This window comes from Scyliorhinus torazame, chromosome 22 (genome assembly GCF_047496885.1).
Source record: "Scyliorhinus torazame isolate Kashiwa2021f chromosome 22, sScyTor2.1, whole genome shotgun sequence".
NCBI lineage: Eukaryota > Metazoa > Chordata > Chondrichthyes > Carcharhiniformes > Scyliorhinidae > Scyliorhinus > Scyliorhinus torazame.
In genome coordinates, this window is record NC_092728.1 from 94,363,150 (window position 1) to 94,382,679 (window position 19,530).

The following is a 19,530-nucleotide window of genomic DNA, read 5'->3' on the forward strand; positions in this document are numbered from 1 at the left end:
TACCAGGGAGAGAGGAGTGAAAACAGCTTATTAAAAAATTCTAATGTATGTTTCTTTCCAATGTTTACAGGGTAGAATTTACCAACCTTCTTGCTGATCATCCAGTTGTTAACCTGGGACAGGGATTTCCTGACTTCTCGCCTCCGAATTTTATAAAAGAAGCTTTCACAAGAGCCATAAACAATGGCCCCAACCAGTACACCAGGGGTTTTGTGAGTAATTATTTTTGATAATACAGCACAGCATAAGATTACTCTGCGCACTGCAGTTATTGAACTAACCTTGAAGATATGGGCTATATACTGTAACGTTATAAAGGGATACTCCCAAAGGTTTGTTCGTTCTGCTGGGGTAATTGCAGCTAACACTCCACTGAACAGGTGTACATAACTTGAGTATTGCAACAAAAAGAAACACGTCAAGACTTTTTATCTTTCATAACAACACTTCACAAAAATACCAGTGTAAGGGGAAAACAACAATTTGATATGAAATGAAAATCGCTTATTTATACTATATGAGAAGAGAAAGCTGATTGGTTGACAAGTGGACATGATTGGTAGAGGCGTTGCCATGGAGAATGCACCAGTAGATGATGACTGACCGATAACGGCCAAGCATTGTTTGAAAGTTAAACCAAGCAGCTTGACTCTGGTCAAGGCACTGCCCTGAGGGAATGAATCAGCAAATAGCTATGGCTTATTTTATTTAGCTGAAACTGGTACAATGTGTGTATGTATTAATGTATGTAGCTTCCCGTACACACACATGTGCCCAACTGACCACCTCAAATTGATTGTCAGCATAATCCTTACCACACTGAGGATTATTTAGCAAATATTGTCCAATTGCGGAATCGTGTCTAACGGTGGACACTTTGCAAGCACAGGCTGGTTGAGTACGATATGTACCTTGCCCATTGTGAACAGCAGAAGGGACAATCTGCCAGTCTTTGAGACGACGGCCGAAATACCAAGCATCACTCTGGCACTGAAATTCATATACCACATTACTTATTTTTTTTCTTGGCCTGATAGCAGCATCCTATTGGTGACGAATACCACTAGCGTTGCTACAGTATAGTAGCAGTGTAAAACAGCTCGCTTCATCTATTGCCCAAATTGTGAGGTCCTTACTCTTCCAGGGTAATCTGAAATAGACTAGGCACTTTTCCAAAAGACTGGAACAATTAAAATTGAGAATGCACAAGTGGTCAAAATTAGATGCGTGTCGATATATCGGGGGGCTGTAAGGTTGGGTGAGCTGATAGGATCCTGTCTGCACTGACCACTCTGACCATCTTATCCAAGTGACCATTCTTCATTTGCTAATCTAAACAGTAAGTGGCGGTAATTTATTGAACTGCAAAGCCTGATTCTATTCTAATGTGTGCTTCACATGCACCTTCTATTGGAAAGATTGCAATGGGTAAGACTGGGTGATTTTTCCATTTCTTGCTCAGAGGTGCTGATGGAACTCTTAATGACCCACTGGATATACTCAAAATAGATTGTGTATATTCTCTATATTATCCATAAGATGCCTTTACCCATTAAATAAGTGGGTGGAGGTATATTTCTTTTCTAATTCTGACCTCTTGTGCATCCTCCACCCTAATTGTTCAACCCTCACTGCCTCCTGTTGCCTACGCCCCAGGCTTCGATGACGAGAAAATTAAAAAGAAAGGATTTTGTATCTACAAGCTGCCCCTTGGCAACATCATTTGAAGGCACAGAATTAATTTTCACCAGCAGGCTAATGGCACCCAGCTCTACCTCACCACCACCTCTCTTTACTCCTCCAAATAGCTAAATTATCAAACTGCTTATTCAACATAAAACCAGCAGCAATTTCCTCCACATAAAACTAGGTAGAAAGGCCATTGTTTTTGGTCCCCACTCCAAATTCTGTTCCCTAGCTCCTGACTCCATTCCTCTCCCTGCCAGAAGTCTTGATGTCACGTTTCATTCCAAGATAAGCTTCAAACTCATTCTTGTGTCATAACCCATTTCCACTTCTGTAACATCGCCCCTTTCTCTGCTCCTTTGTGCATTTGACACCTCTAGATGCAACTATTCGAATGCACTCCATGTCTGTGTCTTGACTCTCAGCAAATCCCATTCCTCCATCACCCCTCTGCTCGCTGACCTACATTTGCACAGCTTGATTTTAAAATTCTCATCTTGTTTTCAAATCCCTCCCTATCCTATGAGCTCCTCCAGCTCCATAACCTTCAAAGATATCTGCACTCCTCTAATTTTGACATTGTGCATCCCCAATTTTAAACGGGAGGCAGTGGTGTAGTGGTACTGTCACTGAATTAGTAATCCAGAGGCCCCAGGCGGGTCGGTTAGCTGAGTTGGCTGAATGCCTGGTTTGTGATGTGGAGAAATAGCAACATCGTGGGTTCAATCTCCGTACTGGATGAGCTTATTCATGAAGGCCCCGCCTTCTCAACCTTGCCCCTCGCCTGAGGTGTGGTGACCCTCGAGTTAAATCACCACCAGGTAGCTCTCCAAGGCGAGAGCAGCCTATGGTCCTCTGAGACTGGCGACATTTACATTACATTCCAGAGACCCAAGGGTTCGAATTCCATCACGGCAGATGGTGAATTTTGAATTGAATAAAAATCTGGAATTAAAAACCGAATGATGACCATGAAACCATTGTTGATTTTGGTTACTGCTCCAAATCTCTTGTGTCAAATTTAGAATGTGTTTCTGCATCAAAGGCACTATAAACAACTCTCCTAAGAATGACACTCAAGACGGCCTCGTGGGCCTATGGTAAAGCAATTACAATTGCTTAATTTTTATGTAAATTTTTTTATGTAGCTCACCCCACCCCTCCCAAATTCTGCTTCTGGCAATATTTCACACACACAAGACATGCAGTAACACATCTCCTGAGGGCCATTAGTAAAAGTGAAATGGGCAGAACGTGACCAGATTATGACAGTCACTCGTTAAGATCTGGTGAGGGGGCTACAGTTAAGGTCCTGGGCTAGCAGTCAGGAGATCATAAATTCAACTCCCAATAGGCAGTTGTGAAATTGGTCGTTTGTGAGCTCAAACAAGAATAAATTACTTGAAAGCTGGATTCTTGTAAAACCTAAAATTACCATGAAAACTGGATTATTGTAAAACCGATCTGATGGGCGGCACGGTAGCACAGTGGTTAGCACTGTTGCTTCACAGCACCAGGGTCCTAGGTTCGATTCCCAGTTTGGGTCACTGTCTGCGCGGAGTCTGCACGTTCTCCCCATGTCTGCGTGGGTTACCTCCGGGTGCTCCGGTTTCCTCCCACAAGTCCTGAAAGACGTGCTTGTTAGGTGAATTGGACATTCTGAATTCTCCCTCGGCCTCCCTGAACAGGCGCCGGAGTGTGGCGACTTGGGGCTTTTCACAGTAACTTCATTGCAGTGTTAATGTAAGCCTACTTGTGACAATAAAGATTATTGTTATAATCTTTCAAGAATGGGCATCTCTCACCCAGCCTGGCCTACACACAATGGTTCATCCCTCTAAGGTGACTTAGAAAGTCAAGGCAACTAGTTTTAAACAAATATCATTTTGCCAGTGTTACCCAGATGCTGACCAAAATTGACTTGATTTTGACCAACAATTGTAAGAGTCCTGCAAGTTAGCCTTTGTGTGCAAACAAATTTAAAATATATTTTATTTTTAAATGCTACATTACACAAATGATAGCTGTTTTTGTTTTACAACACATTTTAAAGATTTGTTGACCAATAAAATATTTTTATGAAGTAATGGTCATTTCTGGCTAGCTTAACTGAAGATAGATCCTCCGTTTATGGGTTTAGTAAAGGTGCATTGCATTTCTATCATGCTTTATCCATTGTTCTTTTTATGCCTTGCTCTCTCTGCTCCCTTTCAGGGTCACCCTCCATTGGTGAAAATCCTAGCAAAGTTTTTTGGGAAATTACTGGGACAAGACATTGATCCATTCAGTGAGGTGTTGGTGACGGTTGGAGCGTATGAGGCCCTCTTCTGTTCCTTCCAGGCATTAATTGATGATGAAGATGAAGTAGGTGAAAATTGTTGGTGACCCAGAAAAGTTAGACTCATTACAACAAAGCAAACGTTTGATCTTATTCGCTCTTATAGAGATTTTCATGACTATTGAATCGTATTTCTAAGCTGACACTCCAAGCTTTTAAACTGAACTTTCCTAATTATTGTGTTGTTCTTGAGCCCAATTTTGTTTATTATGTATTCATATGTTTAATGAGGAGGTTTTGTGGTGCAGTGTGCAGCACCCCGCCATGCAATCAGAAGGAACCAGTTTGACTTCTTATCTGCTAAATCAGCTGATCTCAGCATTATAGAAAATAGGAACAGGAGGCCATTTGGCCCTTCGAGCGAGTTCTGCCATTTATTATGACCATGACTGATCCAACTCGATAGCCCCCCATATCCTTTGATTCGCTTCGCCCCATCACTATATCTAACTGCCTCTTGAAAACGTACATCTTTTGGCCTTAACTAATTTCTATGGTAGCGAATTCCACAGGCCGACCACTCTCTGGGTGAAGAAACTTCTCCTCGTCTCTGTCCTAAATGGTCTACCCTGTATCTTCAGACTGTGACCCCTTGTTCTGGACACCCCCACCATCTGGGACATCCTTCTTGCATCTAACCTGTCTAGTTCTTTCAGAATGAGGTTTCTATGAGATTTCTCTCTCTCTCTCTCTCTCTCTCTCTCTCTCTCTCTCTCTCTCTCTCTCTCTCTCTCTCTCTCTCTCTCTCTCCATCTCTCTCTCTTTCCCCCCCCCCCCCCCATTCCTCTGAACTCCAGCAAATACAATCCTAACCGACTCAATCACTCCTCATAGGTCTGTCCTGCCATCCCTGGAATCAGTCTGGTAAACCTCTGCAATCCCTCTAGAGCAAGAACATCCTTAGATAAGGAGACCAAAACTGCACACAATATTCCAAATGTGACCACCAAAGCCCTGCATAATTGCAGCAAGACATCCCTGCTCCTGCTCTTGAACCCCCATGCTATGAAGGCCAGCATACCATTTGCCTTCTTTTGTGCCTGTTGCACTTGCATGCTTATCTTCAGCAATGGTGTAGGAGGACACCCAAGTCTTGTTGCGTATTCCCCTCTCCTAATTTATGGCCATTCAGTTAATAATCTGCTTTACCGTTTCTGCTACCAAAGGATATGGCAAGTAGCTGGGTGGCAGCAGCGTGTCTGGTTCTGGAAGAGGGACAAAATCCAGGATTCCCACCTTGATTGAAACCACTTTGTCTGCTCCAAAACAGGTGATTATTATTGAGCCCTACTTTGACTGCTATGAACCGATGGTGCGAATGGCAGGTGGTCGCCCAGTGTACATCCAGCTACATCCGGTGAGTCTCCACAGCCAAATCAAACTGACAACTGCTGCATTGTTTAATTTAATGAATATAATGATAGTACAATTCATGCTTCACTGGTACATTAAGTTTTCATGGTGTGTGTGTGTGTGTCCAAGCGTTTATTGCTTTGTTCCACCTTGGGGCTGGGTACTTGAGGAGGAGGGCGGGGGTGGGGGAGGTGGGGAGAGCGAGCACCGATCCCTGACGAGATTGATCACCTGGAACATGCGGGGCCTGATGGGGTTTGGCATGGGAGTGTCCCTTTAAGAAAGGTTTTTGTATTATCATATGGCTTCAGTGATGTAATTTTGTGGGTGGGGCTGAGCTGTGGCTGTGAGGTTTGTTTTACTTTCATTTTCAGTTTTTGGCTGCTGTGGACTACAGACAGAGAAAATAAGTGTTTTGGCCTCACTCTCGATTTTCATTTTGAAGAGTTCCAGGGAAAAAAAACATTGATTATAGCTACCTGCTTTGGTAACTTAAAAGATATAATTTGTTTTCCGGAAGCGTTTAAACCTGCTGGTGAGACAGGGTCAGAATCTCTGGGAAGGCCAGTCTTATTCAAGTGAGAATGCAGAGTGCTGGGCAACGCCTATGAAAAGAGGGTTTTGGTTTATGGGATTTTGTTTTTGAATTGGAACAGTTAAGGGGTTATTCATTAAATGCTATACATAGATTACTGTAAAGTTCTTTAGAATAAAGCTCATTTTAATTAAAGTGTCTAGGAAGACTGTTGAATCACACCTGAAGGGAAGGCTCTTGTGCTCATCCGAGCCAAATTCAACATAAAGGTTGTAGGTCAGGTGGACTTCATAATATACTTTGGAGTTTAGAAGCCCTGCCCCATAACAGGTTGTACATGAAGAGGGCAAGTCTTTTTTTCCCATTCGAAAGGCTTGTGGGCCGACTGTGATGTTCCTACAGCAGACACACCTGTGGGTGCTGGATTACATCAGGTTGCGGAAGGCTTGGGCGAGCCAGGTTTTTCATTCCGGATTTGATAGTGGGGCAAGGGAGGTGGCGATTTTGGTGACCAATTGGGTTTGTTTTCGGGCAGGGCTGGTGGTGGCTGATCAGGGTGGTCGCTATGTGATGGTTACAGGTGGACTGGATGGGAAGGCAATGGTGTTATTGAACATGTATAACCCCAATGGGGATGTTGATAACTTCATTGAATGGCTGTTGGTGACCATTCTGGAATTAGATATGCACCAGCTGGCTAAGGGGGGATTTTGACAGTGCTTTAGATCCAAAGTTACAGTGCTCCAGGCCAAGGTCGCTGTCTCCATCAGGGATGGCGAAGGTGTTGGCAGCATTCATGGAGGAGACAGGAGAGGTGGATCCATGGCGGTTTGTAAACCTGGGGGCAAGGAGTTTGCACTTTTTCCCGCCGATGCACAAGGTATACTCGAGGCTTGACTACTTTGTTTGGGGTAAGACTTCGTACCATGTGTTGCATTGGGTGGATTTGAAGCTGGAGGTAGGTCAGACACTGCGGGGGGGATTGAGGTTCGATGTGGGTCTGATGGCTGACCTCTGGTTTTGTGTTAAGATCTCCAGGGCCATAAGGAATTCTGTGGCATAGAGGGAGAACGGGACGGTCTCCCCTTCTACCTTGTGGGAGGCTTTAAAGGTGGTGATCAGGGGAGAGGTTGTTTCGTACAAAGTTCATCTGGATAAGAAGGCCAGGGAGGAGTATCAGGATCTGGTGGGTGAGATTCTAGTTGTGGATAGGGAGTATGCGAATAATCCCACGCCAGAGCTTTGGGCATGCAGGAAGAAGCGTGTAACCTGTTGTCCACAGGCCGGGTGGTGCATTAGCTGCGGCGGTTAATTAGGATGGTGTACAAATATGCGCAGAAGGCCAGTCGCCTTTTTGCCCATCAGTTAAGGCGGCAAGAAGCTGCTGAGAGATTGTTTCCTCCTAAAGGTGTGGGTCGTCCCAGCTGATCCCTCTGCTTAATGTTGATGCGAAACTTGGTAGCCACGGTGTTAGCGTTAAGGTTGGAGCCATGTCTCCCAGAGATGATGGGGGAGGATCAGACTGGCTTTGTAAAGGGACGTTGTCGTCTAACGTGAGGTGGTTACTCAGTGTGGTTCTTGCACCGGCGGTAGGGCCAAAGCTGGAGATAACTATGTCTTTGGACCTAGAAAAGACCTTCGACATGATTCAGTGCAGATACTTGTTTGCGGTTCTGGAGAAGTTTGGGGTTGGTCCTGGGTTTGTCATGGGTTTGGCTGTTGTATGAGGCACCGTCGGCTAGTGTGCAAGCTAGCACCATGATTTCCGGGTCCTTCAGGTTGTATAATTGTCTGCTTTATTGTTCACAATGGCGATTGAGCCACTGGCAATTGCCTTGAGGGCCTTGGACAAGTGGAGAGGGATCGTGAGGACGGAGTAGAGCACAGGGTGTTGTACGCTGACGTTACATGTAAGGAGCCCGGGACAGTGATGGGTAATATTACGGGGCTATTAGAGACGTTTGGCTCTTTTTCAGGTGTAAGCTGAATTTTGGGAAAAGTGTTGTGCTTGGACTAGCTTCCGCTATCTGAGGGTCCAGGTGGCATGGGATTGGGCACGCTGAACTTTACTAGTCTGGCGAGTAGGGTGAGGGCGATTTGCAGGAATGGGACAGCCTTCCATTGTCTCTGGCAGGCCAGGTGCTAGCGATAAGATGAATATATTGCCAAGATTCGTGTTTTTGTTTCAGTGATTTCGGTGTCCCTGCCTTAAGCATTTTCTGGGGGGCTGGAGTGGCTGCTAACGGGGTTTATATAGGCGCGGTGAACTCTCTGGATTTGGAGGGGGTTCTTGCAGCGAGAGAGGGGGGTGGGGTGGGTGCTGCTGAACCTGTTGTTTTACTATCGGGCGGCCAATGCAGAGAAGGTGTTGGGGACCAGGAGGTGCCCTGGGTACGGATGGAGTCGGGTTCATGTAAGGGGTTGTGTCTGGAGGCGTTGGCAACGGCCCCTCTGCTGTTTGCTCCAGCGAAGTATTTGGTGCTTATCTCCATGTTAAAGATATGATTGCGGTCCCACCAGCATTATAAGCTGAGGAGGGTGTCATGGTGGTCCCCTATTTGTAGGAATCATTTGTTCCAGCCGCGGAAACCTGATGCCACTTTCAGGGGGTAGAAAGGCAAGGGGCTGGAGAGGGTAAAGGACTTATTTTGTAGAGTCGGCTTGCTGACTGAGAGAAGCTGAGGGAGAAAGCAGGCCTTGGTAGGGTGGGCATGTTTAGGTACTTTCAGCTGCGTGACTGGGTCCGGCGAGCTTTGTTGACACTCCTGGGGGTGCCATCTTCCACCTTGCTGGATTGGATACTCTCCGACGCGGGGTCGAGTACGGTATGTCCAGGTTGCATGAGGGAAGAGCAGGTTTTGGTGGAAGCCATGAAGGCTAGGTGGGAGGAGGAGCTGGGTCCCACTTTTGAGGAGGAGGTGTGGAGTGAGTCTCTCCGCGGGGTGTATGCTACATCATCTTGCATGAGGCTACAGTTCAAGGTGTTCAGGGCACATCTCACCAAGCTCAGAATGAGTCGGGTTTTTTTTTTGAAGGCGCTGAGGATAGGTGCAAGTGGTGCTTGAGAGGGCCTGCGAGCCATGCAACATGTTCTGGTCCTGCCCCAAATTGGTAGATTTCTTTTTTAAACACCATATCGACAATTTTAAATATGGATTTGGAGCCCTGCCTATTAGTAACGATATTAGACCAGCCGGAATTGAGGGCTAGAGTGATGGCAGATGCTCTGGCCTTTGCCTCATTGTTGGCTCGTCAGCGGATTCCGCTGCGTTGGAGGCAGGCAATCCCAGTGCCGCAGTGTGGCGGCATCTTGAGAAGGTCAATTTCACAGTGAGGGGAGTAATTGACGGGTTCTATCGTAGATGGTTCTATCATAGACAGCCGTCCATTGTCTCTGGCAGGCCAGGCGCAAGCGATAAGATGAATATTGTATTTCAAGGACCTGGTTGCTGTTTGGGGAGTGGGTGGCATATTGGGGGGGCAGGGATTTTGTTTTAATATGTTTGTTGAGGTGGTTGATAAATGTCTCACTTGATTGTTGTTTATGTAAAAAGAGTACCAAGTTAAATAAATGGTGTCTGATATTCTCCACTCACTGAAGGAGCACTCAAAAGACCTGAACAATTCTGGGAGGAAAAAAAATTATAATTAAATTAAGAAAGTATAAATTACTTTGATTCTGAAATGCACGGTTGCAATTTCCTTCCTAATACAAGCCGGGAAGGAATGCTCAAGCTGACCTTGTACGCTAGTGAGGGCTTCGCACAAGCTTCTGGTCGAACATTGATGTTCTCAAATTGCTATCTCTTGAGATGGATTTTTACATGAGATGAGATCCTGCAGTTCTGCAAGTTAGGGCAGGACATCTAAAGACTCCCTTAGTGTCAACTGGCCACACTCTTAACAGTTTTGTTCGAAGATCCATCAGGCTATATAAATGATAATTCACAGTTTAACCAGAGGAGTTTCTCAAACTTTTCAAGGAGACGTTTCCAAGGCCTACATTTAATTCAGAGTCTGCATTAAGGACATGGCCTAAATATCCTTGAGATTGTCTCCAAGTCGCCACACAATTGTGAATTTAGTGGTTGAAATTTAGGACTTTTTCTATCAGAGCCATGTATATTGTAAATTATATCCACGAACAGAATGCTATTTCATTCTGTGGTGCACTCATTTGCCTCTTGCTTAACTTCATAGATCATAGAATTTCCTGCGGAGAAGGAGTCCATTCGGCCCATTGAGTCTGCACTGGACCTTAGAAAGAGCACCCTACTTTTTTTTATAAATGTTTTTATTGGGTTTTTGAACAAAGTATATTTACCGTTATGTACACAGAATAATAAATATATATATATATAGAGAGAGAGAGAGAAGAGAAGGGCACACCCAAACATACCAAAAAAAAAATAATAAAAATAATAAAAAAGTATTGTGCACCAGCTCAACAGCAGCAACTCTGTACAGCTGGCAAAATTATTTACAACTGTTTGTGGGGGCGGGGGGAGACTGGGGAAGTAAATATACATTTGGGTGCCGGAGAAACAATTACAGTGGGCAATACTCTAATACGTTTGGTGTTGGTATTGTCACTTGCTTCTCCTGGACGGATCTTGCTGCCGTTGTCGTCTCGCGCTCACCTCCGCTTCAGCCATTCCTCCCGTCTTTCGCCTGTATTCTCCTTGTTCTCGGTTCCTGGAGATGCCAAGTTTGTTATCGTATCCCGTGCCCTCCTTCCGGTTCTCCTCTCTTGTTCCCTGTCCCTTCCCTCTTTACCCCCCCCCCCCTCTCCTGTGGTTTGCCTTTCTTTCCTCTTAGGTTTAGCTGCCGTCGTCCGTCCCCCTCTCCCGGTCTATCTCTCACTCTCATGCTTTGGCTACTTTCCCCTGATTCTTGGCTACCTGGCTATTCGTCTGCTTGTTCGTTGGCCACAAACAGGTCCCGGAACAATTGAGTGAATGGCTCCCACGTTCTGTGGAAGCCGTTGTCTGACCCTCGGGTGGCGAATTTGATTTTCTCCATTTGGAGAGATTCGGAGAGGTCGGACAGCCAGTCTGCTGACAGCCAGCCAAACAGGATTCTACGGCAGGCGATCAGGGAGGCAGAGTCAAGAGCATCCGCCCTCCTCCCCGGGAATAGATCTGGCTGGTCTGAAACCCCGAAGACTGCCACTTTCAGGCATGGCTCCACCCTCATCCCCACCACTTTGGACATTGCCTTGAAGAAGCCTGTCCAGTACCCCACAAGTCTGAGGCAAGACCAGAACATGTGGGTGTGGTTGGCCGGGCCTCCTTGGCACCGTTCACATCTATCCTCCACCTCCAGGAAGAACCTACTCATACGGGTTCTCATTAAGCGGGCTCTATGTACCACTTTTAGCTGTGTCAGGCTGAGCCTTGCGCACGTGGAGGTGGTGTTGACACTCTGCAGTGCTTCGCTCCAGAGTCCCCCACCTTATTTCAATCCCATTTCTTTCTTGTTGCGTCCAGTACGGTGTCGGCCCTCTCTACCAGTCGGTCATACATGTCGCTACAGTTTCCTTTATCTAGTATGCTTGCATCCAGTAACTCTTCCAGTAATGTCAGTATTGGCGGTTGTGGGTACTTCCTTGTCTCCTTTCGCAGGAAGTTTTTTAGTTGTAGATACCTTGGCTCGTTTACCCTGACTAGCTGGAATTTTACAGCACCCTACTTAAGCCCACACCTCCACACTATCCCCGTAACCCCACCTAACCTTTTATTTGGACACCAAGGGCAATTTAGCATGGCCAATCCATCTAACCTGCACATCTTTGGACTGTGGGAGGAAACCGAAGCACCCGGAGGGAATCCACGCAGACACGGGGAGAAGTGCAGACTCCACACAGTCCCCCAAGCCGAGAATCGAACCCAGGTCCCTGGCGCTGTGAAGCAACAGTGCTAACTTCTATGCCGCCCGGAACTTTTGTATACTCTCTTCTGTGCAGCACCAAAAGCAAGTGTAGGAGTTAAGTATTGAATTGTGCAAATAAGATGGATGGGCTGGAAGGGACTTCTGTTGGCTGGATAATGCAGAAATACTCTTTACAGATTACAAAGTTAAAAGGTTATCTTGTTGTTTCAGAAACCAGTGGATGGAAGGTTGATGACCAGTGCTGACTGGGTATTGGATCCTGTCGAATTAGCAAATAAATTCAGCAAACGTACAAAAGCAATCGTCATTAACACTCCAAACAACCCTCTTGGCAAGGTAAAAGTGAAGAAGATTTGTGCAGTTATAGGCCGATTTATGACAGCTGCTGGTGATTGAGGGTGAATTCAAGTCCTAATCTTGGGACAAACCTGCTATATACATGGAAGAGTAGTTTAGTTCTTCACTGGAGCGCCATCAGCATCCTTGGGGATAGAATATCACATCTCCAATTTTTTCTTTATTATATCAGTATCAGATGTAGACATCTATTTGATAAATTGTTGACATTTGAAGGTGTATGGTAGGGAAACCTGTTAATATAATTAATATGGGGGAATTATTGATAATCAACTACCAAATGCCATAGTCATCAAACTTTTAATACAAATATACTATTAAGATATTCTCCTGTGGAATTGTACATAGACAATAGCGAATGTTATATTCCGACCAAGTAGGGTTAAAGGGTGATGGATAATTTAACCAATGTGGACAGGAGAAATAAACACATCAGGGAGGATGGGAGGTTGAACTGTGCTTGACAAATGTGGCAAAAAGATTACCAGATGCTGCTTGGAAGGATCCAGGTGCAAAGATACTCAAGGCAGCAAGGGACAACTTCCTCGGAGTGGCACTCACCCAGCGGATTGCCACTGTAGAGAATTACCCTCTATGGAATTCCAAAGGCCCTGCCTCACACTACCTTCCTCGCTCAGGCTAGATGAAACTGGAGCAGTGAAGAGCGTCTGGGTGGGGTGGCGGAGGGTTTTACATAAGCTGCCAGGCATGCATGTTCCCTTGAAGCTAGTGGACAATCCTGAATTGGATCCGCACAAATCATTGCTGATATGGTAACTGATGCACAAAAATAATTTTTTTTTTTAAATTTAATTCGTGCAAGGTTCAGTCTGAGTCTTTAAAATATTTACTCTGAAGTTAGAAGTGCTTGTTTCCTTTTCTGAGTAATTATTGGTGTGAAACTGGCAGGAACATCAAAAGTTAGCAATTTAAATCGCTTTGTCGGATGGTTCCCAGCCCAGCGCAATTGTCCAGGAGAAGTTAACCCTTTTGGACAGTTGCCAAGTAAGTCCTTGTGTGGGAATTTCCGAGAGGGATTCCCCAGCACACCCAAATCCAACGCTGGGGAGTCAGGAAGTTATGGCCCGTTGACTGGTACAGACATTGTTGTTCTTCTGGTGGAAGTGGGTTGTAGGTCTTCGCAAACAAACTATTGAAATATTTTTCCAGTTGCTCGCAGGGAAAGTGCAGTCTTGTGCCCCAGGTGCTAAACAGACAATTGTAACTAAGATCATCTTGGCTGGCACTGTTGAATTGGTTCATCATGTAGGTACAGTGGCTATGCCTACCTATGTAGTCATAGGCTGCATTGAAATATTTAAGGAAAATGGTAGATTTGAAAGCCCTGGTGCAGATTTTGAGGTGGCAGGCTTTACCTCTCCATTTTATTCCATTTAATGCTGGTATTTTGCTCGAAATGGCTGGCTCTTCAAAGGAAAATCCAAACCATAAACTCTGAGTCTGAAATCACCATCTTCTTAGCAGCTGGGTGTTTCTGCAGTTAGCCAAAACATGAGCAAAATCGCAGCACCACCTACAGGTAATATTAGAACATTAAAACATTTTTTTACATAAGCTGCCTGGCATGCATGTTCCCTTGAAGCTAGTGGACAATCCTGAATTGGATCCGCACAAATCATTGCTGATATGGTAACTGATGCACAAAAATAATTTTTTTTAAAAAGTTTATTTTTATTAAAGCTTTTTTCAAACAGAATTTTTAAATAACCAAAAACAGAAAAATAAAAGGAAAATATTTAACAAAACTAGGTGGCTGTTATCATTATACAAAAAGAGAATATACATTAAATGAACAGTTCCCCACCTAAGCCCCCCCCCCCCCCCCCCCTGGATTGCTGCTGCTGCTCTCCTAGAAAGTCAAGGGACGGTTGCCACTGCCGGGAGAACCCCAGCAAGGACCCTCTCAAGGCAAACTTTATTCGCTCCAGGCTGAGAAACCCAGCCATGTCACTAACCCAGGTCTCCACACTCAGGGGTTTTGAGTCTCTCCACATTAACAAGATCCGGGCTACCAGGGAGGCAATGGCCAAAACTTCAGCTTTATTGTTGGTGGGGTGTGAAGATTGGAATGGGGGTGGAAATGCTTATTGTACCATGTTTATGTCGCTGTTATTGTTATAAAACTTGCAAATACCCTAATAAAGATATATATATTTTTAAAATTATCCTTGTTGCTCTCCAGTTACATAAACCAAAACAGAGAATGGAAAAGTGCTATCCCATTTTTTGCCAACTGGAGAGAACTAATCAGTGAGGTTCCCCAGAGATCAGTATTGGGATCATTGCTTTTCTTGTTATATATGGCCTGGACTTGGGTATACAGAATACAATCTTGAAGATTGCAGATGATACATAACTTGACAATGTTAGTAATTGGCGAATGGGGTAGTACTGGACTTCAAGAGGACATGAACAGACTAATGAAATGGGAGGAAGCATGGCAGATGCAATTTAATGTGAATAAGTGTGGAATGATGCCCGATGGGAGGATCAATATGGGGAAACAGTATAGTCCAATAATTACTATTTTGAGGGGTGTTGGAAGCGCAGAAAGACTGAATGGTGTATTTACACCAATCCTTGGTTACAAAATCATATGGGATACTTGGCTTTGTAAACAGGGGCAGTGTTACCACACCCTGGGCTAATGCATGGTCAATCCCAGCCCCACCCACCCTGACGTCCCTGCACAAGTGAATTAACTTGTATAAAGTTTTCAGAATCATTGTCCCTTTGACTGCTCAATAAGTTATAGCCATAAGGCTTGTAAGTTGAACAACACAACTATTTATTTATAACACAAACAAATTTGAAACATACAATAATTATAACCGGATAATGGCCAGCTAATCTACTACCCCCTTCCCCCCCTCCCCCTTTTACCATTCCACCCTCTATCCAAACACACACACAGGGAGGGGAAAGGGGTAAAATAATAGGAATTAAGATGAAGTGAAGGATGAGTATCCTTGCTTCTGATGTCAGGGTTGTAGCAGCAGGCTGTCCTCCCAGAATGCTTGAAGATTAAAGCCATCATCGGTGTTAGGTTAGAGATGGGGTCTCAGACAATAAGTTTTCCACTGGATTGGCATTTTTATCTTTTACCAACCTGGGCATTCACTTGAAGAAGCAGCCTCAGGCCTGTTTAATTCTTACTTGTTTCCAACTCCACCAGAATGACCAACAACCTACTGAGCTAAAAACAGAGTTCTCTACACAGGATTTTAAATGGGTTTTAAACAACTGACCCTTCCTGCAGCTGGTGCTGCACTGGATGTCCATGCAGTTCAGTCTGGCTGTGGAGAGAGAAAGGTCTTTACTTTGGATCTTCAGAAAGAACCCATTAGATGAGAGAGCGAGACTAAGGCTGTAACCCTCCAGGCTTCAGTAAAAGCAAACACAGTCACACAGAGGAAGGAACATTCCAGAGAAAACACTGCTCAATTGGCAGGGGCCATTGATGAGGCCTGGCAATTCGAAACAATCTATTGGCCGACTGCCAAGTCCATCAAGATGTGTCATCACCTATCTCCCTTGAATCTGCTGATCTGAACTTTTTGTGAGGGCCACGAAGAATCCAGCACGAGTTTTAAGGATACAAAGTAATGACATTTATTTACAATAACATATATATATAACAGCAGCAGCAACTTCCCTTGCTGCACACTCCTGCTGGTTCCTAAACTGGCCAGCTTTATTTATACTAGGAGTTTACTAATGGTTTCTCTGCCCCCCTCATTGGGGAAGCTCATACTCCCACAGGATTGTGGGATTGTCGTTAGTCCCCAGCCAATGGTAAGTAGGCAGGTTATAACATTCCCTCCCCCCCCGCCCCCAAAGTCCAAGGAATCCACCGAAGACCCTGGTGAAGGAGGGCGTCGGACTCGTTTTACCACAGGCCGGACACCATTTGCACGCGGCGCTGGATCAGGCGGCGTGTAACGAGACGGAGACCGGCGCTTCCGTGATGAACGGCGCAACGGTTGTACATCCACGGCCCGTGGCCCTGAGGATTCCCCCTCTGATGCATCCTGTGTCTCCATCTCGGAGTCAGAGTCTGCTGCCTCCGTCATGTCAGTGTCTCTATCTCCATTCGGTTCTGTAACGACCTGCGCAGGCTTCGAGTGAGGCAGCAGTGGAAGATTGTGAGGATTACCTTCCCTTGTCTCTTGTCTCTGCGGCTGTAGAAATGAGCTCCGGGGGCGGGGAATTTTTTGAGGGGATAGTCTTCTGGGCCGAACGTGGTCTACATGTTTGCGCTGGAGACGACCCTGGGCTTGCACCTGGTAAGATATAGGGCCCGTTTGGCGAAAGATTACACCAGGAACCCACTGCGCACCACCAGCAAAATTCCGAACGAACACTGGGTCACCGGGCGCAAACTGCCGAATCGGCCGATGCCGAGAAAATCCCTGTCCCTGCCGTTCTTGTGTGCGGCGTACTTTTGCGCCAATGTCCGGGAGAACCATACTAAGGCGGGTGCGAAGTCTCCGGCCCATTAGGAGTTCTGCAGGAGCTACCCCAGTCACCGCATGAGGGGTGGTCCTGTACGTAAACAAAACGCGAGCCAGTCTCGTGTCCATTGATCCGGAAGACTGCTTCTTTAGGCCTCTTTTGAATGTCTGCACTGCACGCTCTGCCAACCCATTTGAAGCCGGGTGGTAAGGGGCAGTGCGGATATGGCGTATGCCGTTCATCTTCGTGAACCTCGCAAACTCCTCACTCGTGAATGGAGTGCCATTATCCGTGACCAGCGCCTCAGGGAGGCCATGCGTACTAAACTACAAACGCATCTTTTCAATTGTTGTGCAGGACGTTGTCCCCTGCATCTTATGCACCTCTAGCCATTTAGACTAGGCGTCAATTAATAGAAGGAACTTGGATCCTTGAAAAGGGCCTGCGAAATCTGCATGCAAGCGTGCCCAAGGCCGCCCTGGCCATTCCCAGTGATGTAGGGGTGCGGCCGGCGGAAGCTTCTGATGCTCCTGGCAAATGGAGCAGTTTTGGGCCACTTTCTCAATGTCGATGTCGAGGCCTGGCCACCAGACATAACTCCGGGCCAACATTTTCATTTTGGTCACACCTGGATGCCCATTGTGCAAGTCTGTTAGTATCAGCTCCTGGCCTCTTTCCGGGACAATCACCCGCGTCCCCCACAAGAGGATCCCATCTTCGTCGCCAGTTTTGTGAGGGCCACGAAGAATCCAGCACGAGTTTTAAGGATACAAAGTAATAACATTTATTTACAATAACATATATATATAACAGCAGCAGCAATTTCCCTTGCTGCACACTCCTTCCTGCTGGTTCCTAAACTGGCCAGCTTTATTTATACTAGGAGTTTACTAATGGTTTCTCCGCCCCCCCTCATTGGGGAAGCTCATACTCCCACAGGATTGTGGGATTGTCATTAGTCCCCAGCCAATGGTAAATAGGCAGGTTACAACAGAAATATAAACAGCTCTTTGCAACCAGCCACTAGAAGGTGCAAGTCCATCTTCATTAAATGGTCCGTGTACAAAAATTGAAATAGCAGAATAACAGAAATTAAAAGGGCAAAAACAGGGGACAGACAGGAATTAACAGGAGGATCCTAAGCAGTGAATACAAAAACCAGGAAGTTACACCAAACCTTGGCAGGGATAGCCTATAAAATTATGAGCATTGCTGTTCAGAAAGAATATTGAGGCCTCGGAAAGGATACTGAGGAGGTTTACCAGGATGATGCGAGATTTTAGTTTCATGGAGAGATTGGAGAAACTGGGATTGCTTTCCTTCGAGAAGTTTAAGGGGTGACCAATTAGCGATATTTAAAATTATAAAGGGTTTTAATAGAGCAAATATAGTTAATACAGTAAGTAGTTTGGTAAACTCATCACATTTAAGATAATTGGCTAAAGAACTAGAGGGAAAATGAATAGAATTGATTTTCACACAGGGTTGTTAAGATCTGGACTGCACAATCTAAAAGGGTGGTGGAAACAATCAGCAAAAGGATTATACGTACAGAGGACTAATTTTCAGTGTTGTGGGAAATTACTGAAGTGTGGACCTAAACCAGAAGCTCTTTCCAAAGAGCTGAGACGGGCAATACGGGCGAAAAACCTTTTTATGAGGCAAGGTTTTTTGATTCCAAGCCATTCCATCATTGGGAAGCCATCGGGGCGGTGAATACTGATTTGTGGGATAAGGAAGTGCTTTGCACTCTGCATGTGGGCCAACAGGAGCTACCTCCCAGCCCACCAAGCATATCTGGTTCTCGACATGCCAAAGAAAACGCCTCACCCCACGTGGGCTTCTAGGTTTCGCCAGCAAAGCTCCCTTCCCTCCATCTCATAAGTAGGGGAAGATGAAATCCCCCACCAAAGAACCAATGAGTGACCTAATTTCCCTTATCTGGAAACATGCCAGGAGATCTCGGACGCTGTAACCGTGACATTTTTCAGAAAGCTGACAGATCCGACTGCAGTAACTACAGAGGAATTGCTCTGCTGTCAGCCACAGGGAAGGTTGTTGCAAGGGTTCTCACAAAACTGAGTCAATGGGAATCAGGGGGTGATAACTCACTGCTGGCTGCGATCATACCTGGCTCAAAGAAAAATGCTTGTGGTTGTTGGAGGGCAATTATCTCCGTTCCAGGACATCACTGCAAGTGTTCCTCAGGGTGGTGTCCTTGGCCCAACCATATTCAGCTGCTTCATCCATTATAAGATCAGAAGTGAGGATGTTTGCTGATAACTGCGCAATGTTTAGCGTCGTTCATTTGCTATAGATACTAAAGCAGTCCGTGTCCAAAATGCAGCTAGACCTGGATAATATCTAGGCTTGAGTTAATCATAGCAAGTAGCATTTGCGCCACATAAGTGGCAAGCAATGACTATCTCCAACAAGAGAGAATCTAATCATCACCTCTTCCCATTCAATGACGTTGCCATCGCTGGATTGGATTGGAGTTTATCACGTGTACCGAGGTACAGTGAAAAGTATTTTTCTGCGATCAGCTCAACAGATCATTAAGTACATGAAAAGAAAAGTAAATAAAAGAAAATACATAATAGGGCAACACAAGGTACACAATGTAGCTACGCAAGTACCGGCATCGAATGAAGCATACAGGGGTGTAGTGTCAATGAGGTCAGTCCCTAAGAGGGTCGTTTAGGAGTCCGGTAACAGCGGGGAAGCTGACAACATCCCCAAGGGTTACCAGAACTGAACTGGATTAGCCATATAAATACAGTGGTTACTGGAGCCAGAGGCTATGAATCCTGAGGTGAGCAACTCTCTTCCTGACTCCCCACCACCTACAAGGCACAAGTCAGAAGTGTGATGGAATGCTATCCACTTGCCT

General features: G+C 45.5%; 1 protein-coding gene across 9 annotated transcripts in view; it reads left to right on the plus strand.

Annotated features, from left to right (window-relative positions):
• LOC140399232 (kynurenine--oxoglutarate transaminase 1-like) overlaps positions 1-19,530 on the plus strand; it is a 64,714-nt gene that overhangs the window by 22,744 nt on the left and 22,440 nt on the right. For all 9 annotated transcript variants that reach the window (XM_072488631.1, XM_072488633.1, XM_072488629.1 and 6 more), the window contains 4 exons: positions 71-212; positions 3,901-4,050; positions 5,295-5,381; positions 12,015-12,140. In XM_072488631.1, the coding sequence (XP_072344732.1) occupies positions 71-212; positions 3,901-4,050; positions 5,295-5,381; positions 12,015-12,140 (505 nt within the window). The remainder of the gene's footprint in view (positions 1-70; positions 213-3,900; positions 4,051-5,294; positions 5,382-12,014; positions 12,141-19,530) is intronic.